This window comes from Hibiscus syriacus, unplaced genomic scaffold (genome assembly GCF_006381635.1).
Source record: "Hibiscus syriacus cultivar Baekdansim isolate YM2019G1 unplaced genomic scaffold, ASM638163v2 tig00111582_pilon, whole genome shotgun sequence".
NCBI lineage: Eukaryota > Viridiplantae > Streptophyta > Magnoliopsida > Malvales > Malvaceae > Hibiscus > Hibiscus syriacus.
The window spans coordinates 7,693,797-7,698,556 of NW_024063126.1; the positions used below are offsets into that span (position 1 = coordinate 7,693,797).

Here is a 4,760-nt window from a genome sequence, read left to right on the forward strand (position 1 = left end):
ATCAAATGAAATCGAGTAAAAATAAAGTACAGATCTCTGTATTATAGTTCGAGCTTGTTATATCAGTCCATTAACGTACCATTAAACCGGCTCAACAAGACATTCCATGAGAGATAGCATCGGAGCTTCACAACATCCAACATTCTCCGAAAATATGCTATCGTAAGGTCAGTTTACATGGTTTCAAAACCTCGAACTTCCGAGGCTAAAACATGCTCGTACGACCGATAAAATCCGATGGCTTAACTGGAGTACCTTGACACCAGATATAAACTTCATATGATTTCATACATGATAATTTACTGAATAAAGTACACTGAATGGACTAAGAAGTTGAGTCGATGTTACGATGTCAAGATGTTAAATATGAACGTGCAGTTAGAGTGCATACCCATTACTAGATTTTTAACTAATATTAATACCATCATATACGCTTCTCTCGAGCCTCATCTCAGAAAACACGATGGTTACGGCACCGATTGCTTCTTGTTCTTGGCAGCTATATGTTGTCGGGGCTCCCAGCCAGACATGAGTCCACTTGGACTGACACCACAGCCAATCGGATCATGAACATGCTCTGAGCTGGGCGTATGACGCAATGCAGATGTTTCATTTACACTCTTCACTCCTGCTTCTTCAGTATGTAAATTCACGGAAGGAGGAACCAGGGTGTTGCCTGCGAAACTGTTTTCCACTCTCTGATGGTGGATGGGGCCAGCAATGTCCGGAACTGATTGGTGAAAACACTGATTGCTGTTTTGCTGCAACCGAACAGGAGCAACCGGGGATGCTTCCAATGGTCTGCTAACAAAAGGCATGCCGACATTAGCTACAGCGTGTCCAGAGAGCATAGCAGGGTTAATCCCTGTCACCCGCTTAACTGTTTCTTCAGCCATTTTTACCTGAAAATTTCAAATACAACCGTCAACCCGATAGACACTGATTTAATATTGCATCAACCAGGATCAATAGTGAATTAAGACCGTGTTTCACGGTTCGGAACAGTCCAAAAATTGATATAACTCCAGTGCATTAACAAACACAAGAGATCATGCCATATCCATTATATAAATATCAGTGCAATAACGAATAGTGTGTCATATGGACAAGTCCAGCAGATCCCTGAAGCACATAAAAATCACCAAAACGGAATTAATCTCTCTTCCTCGAGAGAATTGCAGCTACTATAATCTGCAAGCTCATTTACGATTATATCCTAGATGAAGAAGGAAAATGAATATGAGCATGGCTTTTCAGAGTTTGACTGACTAATTTTCACAAACTTCATGATGTCACAATAACAGTCTGCTTTCATTTATGTGGAAGCAAATTTTCAACTTCCCACAGGACACATAAGTCAAATAAATGAAGAATAATTGGACCACAATGAGGAAATCCTAATTAGGCAATAGTGATGGTGACGAAATTGAGGGTGACGGTTTACCTTTGCTCTTAATGTCTCTATATCAGCCTTCAGAATTCTATTGTCGACAGCAGCTTCATCATACTTGTGATTCGTGTCACTTAGAGTCTTGAGTAACGTGGAATGTTCAACTCTTAGTTGACCAACCTAGAAAAAAAATCACTTGCAGGATCAAAAAGACTATAAAACAAAATGTACCAGACCATTAGAGGGTAGGGAGAATGATGTGGCAAAACCTGTGCTTCAAGTTCATTCATATGCGCTTGCTTTCTTCTTCTAGAGCGTCTAGCTGATTCTCGGTTTGACCGCATTCTGATCAATCCATACCAATTAATTCAGGGCAATTTTTGTCATTGAATCAACAAATTGAAGATTGTGTTTAGTTCAAAAATATAGCAGTGAGATAGGTAATTACTGCTTAGAACGTTTGTGTTTTGATTAATTCTAGAAGCAGATAATAGAATTTTGTTCAATTAAGTGGTATAGAATCATAAATTTGAGTTCTATTTGCAGAGTAAGTATTTGAGTCCTTTGAAGATAACAAATTGGTCTTACAGTTGTTACTTAAAAGAAATCCTTCTAACTAGGGAAAAGAAAAAGATAAGAAGAAAAGGAAATCAGACATGTTAAGAAATAGAGAATAAAGAAGAGAAATATAGCATTGCAAATCCTCAAGACAACCAGTAATACAAGACAAAAAATAGAAAACATGATTACCTCCTTGCACGTTTTGCATCAGCCGGATCCATGTTGTCAGTGGTTTCAGTATCTTGAAGTTCATCATCATCTGAATCTTCTCCTGATGACAAGCTTGTTGTTTGCCTCCTTTGCACCCCTGTTTTTTTCTGTGTAGTCGACACAGCCAATATTCCACAAGGTGTAGCATCTTGTTCACCCTGTCCTTGAGCCTTTGAGGAAACTTCAATGGTAGAATTTGTATCAGCAAGATATTACCATATGTAAACTAGTCATGGAAAGAGGAGAACCAAATTAATGCATGGATTGCCCCAGGTTCTTTAGCGTATCTTGTAGCACTTAAGTATTAGAAAATGGGAATAAAAATAAGAAAAATAGAGAAGAAAAATGAAATATAAACAGGCTAATGTTCCATTTCTTGTTTGAATGGCTATGTAGAGTTAATCAATCTATTAAAGCAAATTAATTCCATTTTTATGTACCCCTCCATTTTTTTCAATCATTTTCCTTTCCTCCACTCCTTCAGCACAAGCATGAATCGAAGATCAAGTCACATTGCACTTTATAAAAAGTTAAAATATGGCTATCACTAATTTACTGTTTTTTAGGAACAATCATGCATGATATATAAAGAATAGCTCCAGCAAAAACTAAATGAAAAGCAACGTTTTCCTACAGTTCACCAAGAAGCCAATGAATCGCTGACGTAGTTAACTTGAAGAACCCAATCTACAAATCAGAAACTTGATTAACCACATTGATTTAAACTTGATCAAAGGTTGCAGCCTCCTATTCCATTGAATCATACTTATGAGCACAAAATTGCTTCTCACCCTGTATATGACTGGTGATATTCCCAATTACGCTCCATCAATTAGCGAAAATACAAGTAGGGATAGATACAAAATTTTATGATAGGGGATATACTTCTAAAATATAAAGGGAGACGAACTTATAAAATTCTAAAAAGTCAAAAATATATTATCAATAGAAAATATAAAAAAATCTAAAATATATAATAATTTAAAATTTTTAAGGGACGGCCGCCCACGTGCTCCCCTTTGATCCATCCCTGAATACGAGTACCCTAACACTGAAATTAGCAAAATTTTACACAAATCATAGCTTTTCCTTACAAGCTAACTCCTGCTCAGGAATATACTTACCCCCTTTGAACTAACTCTAAATTGGCTCCATAAAATCTGAGACAGAAGAAAATAACTAAAATTTATTTATAGGGTGGCGTGATTCATATGCTTATAACACAGGAGTTCCGTTCAAATACAACAGAGAAACGTAAACGTTTCTTCATCCCTAGTCTAAAATAGTCTAAAAAGGACTCAACTCATTACAATAGAGAAAAAAAAGTCAAATCAAAAGCATGCAAAGCAAAAGCTTACCTTGAACTTGGGATCTCGATTGAAGCGATTGATCTTCAGGTTGGGCAGACGAATCTTCTGCCTTCACAGCTGACGCCTGGATAAATTTATTTCTCAATAGAAAAAAAAAATATACATACTTATTTTTACATAATATTATATAATAATAAATCCAATTGGAAAATCGGGATTGGAGAAAGGGTAATACACGAGAGAGCAAAAACAGCGCAGGCTTGCTCGAGCTTGCTCTTGAGGATCGCCTGGACCTCGTCCGAGTCAATCGGGACAGTAAGTTTCAGAGCGGGCGGCGGAGAGTTATGGTTCTGATTACCAGGTCTTTTGATCTCCACCACGTAGTAGTCATCAGCATCGCCTTCTTCAGATTTCGAAACAGGCATCTGAGGTTCCGCCACGGAGGGACCAATCGCACTCTCACTCGAACGCGACACGGGGATCGCCCCGCCGGTACCGGAAAACTCTTCAAGAAAGATATCCAAAGCCCACTCCGATTGGCTTCGGTTCATCCCCGCCGGGGCCGCCCAAAAGGAGTCTGAGAAATCGTCACCTGGGAACACAGTATGCATCGTGTTCAGTGAATATCTTTTTCGTTCTTTTTTTTTCTTCTCCAAAATGCAATTCGCCCTCCTCTCCTGTTTTTAATATCATTTAAATTTCGGATTAATTGTATCAAATGTCTCAAACTATAATTCCGATTTTAAGTTTAATTCTACATTTTGAAATGTTCCAATTAAATCCTTAAAGCATATCTATTGCACTAATTAAACTTTAAATGTAGTCTTAGAACATGCTGATCAAATTATAAATAAATAAATATGCAGGTATAAATAGACATAATTAGATAGGACATGTTATAATTTTAGGCAGAACCATTAAATTTTAGTAGAGTTATATTTTTTATTACTCTGAGATGAATAAAAGATATTATTTATTATGAAGATTCTCAATCATTTAATAACAAACGGGTCGTTATAGGAGGAGAGACAATGACCCCCAACTTTCATGGTATAATTACTTTTTAAGTCACTGATAATTTTAAAATCATTGCAATTAAGCTCTTGTCCCTCCTAAATTTTTTAAGTATAATTAATTTTTAGAAAAATATCAATTTTAAAATTAATGGAATTAAACTTTGACCCTAAATATGTCTGATTTAATTATTTTTAAGATTTTTGAATTTTATAATGAAATTAAACTCTTAGTCTCTTAATTTTATGGTTTAATTACTTTTCAGACCCTATTAA

At 36.3% G+C, this 4,760-nt stretch overlaps 1 protein-coding gene across 1 annotated transcript; it reads right to left on the reverse strand.

The window, feature by feature from the left end:
* Positions 1-267: 267 nt before the first annotated feature.
* Positions 268-4,096, reverse strand: LOC120165154 (light-inducible protein CPRF2-like). Its single transcript, XM_039174737.1, has 6 exons — positions 3,709-4,096; positions 3,520-3,611; positions 2,141-2,342; positions 1,660-1,735; positions 1,445-1,570; positions 268-902 (listed from the first exon to the last, which is right to left on the reverse strand). The coding sequence occupies exons 1-6, from the start codon at positions 4,080-4,082 to the stop codon at positions 468-470; spliced, it is 1,305 nt and encodes a 434-aa protein (XP_039030668.1). The 5' UTR covers positions 4,083-4,096; the 3' UTR covers positions 268-467.
* Between the last annotated feature and the right edge of the window lie 664 nt (positions 4,097-4,760).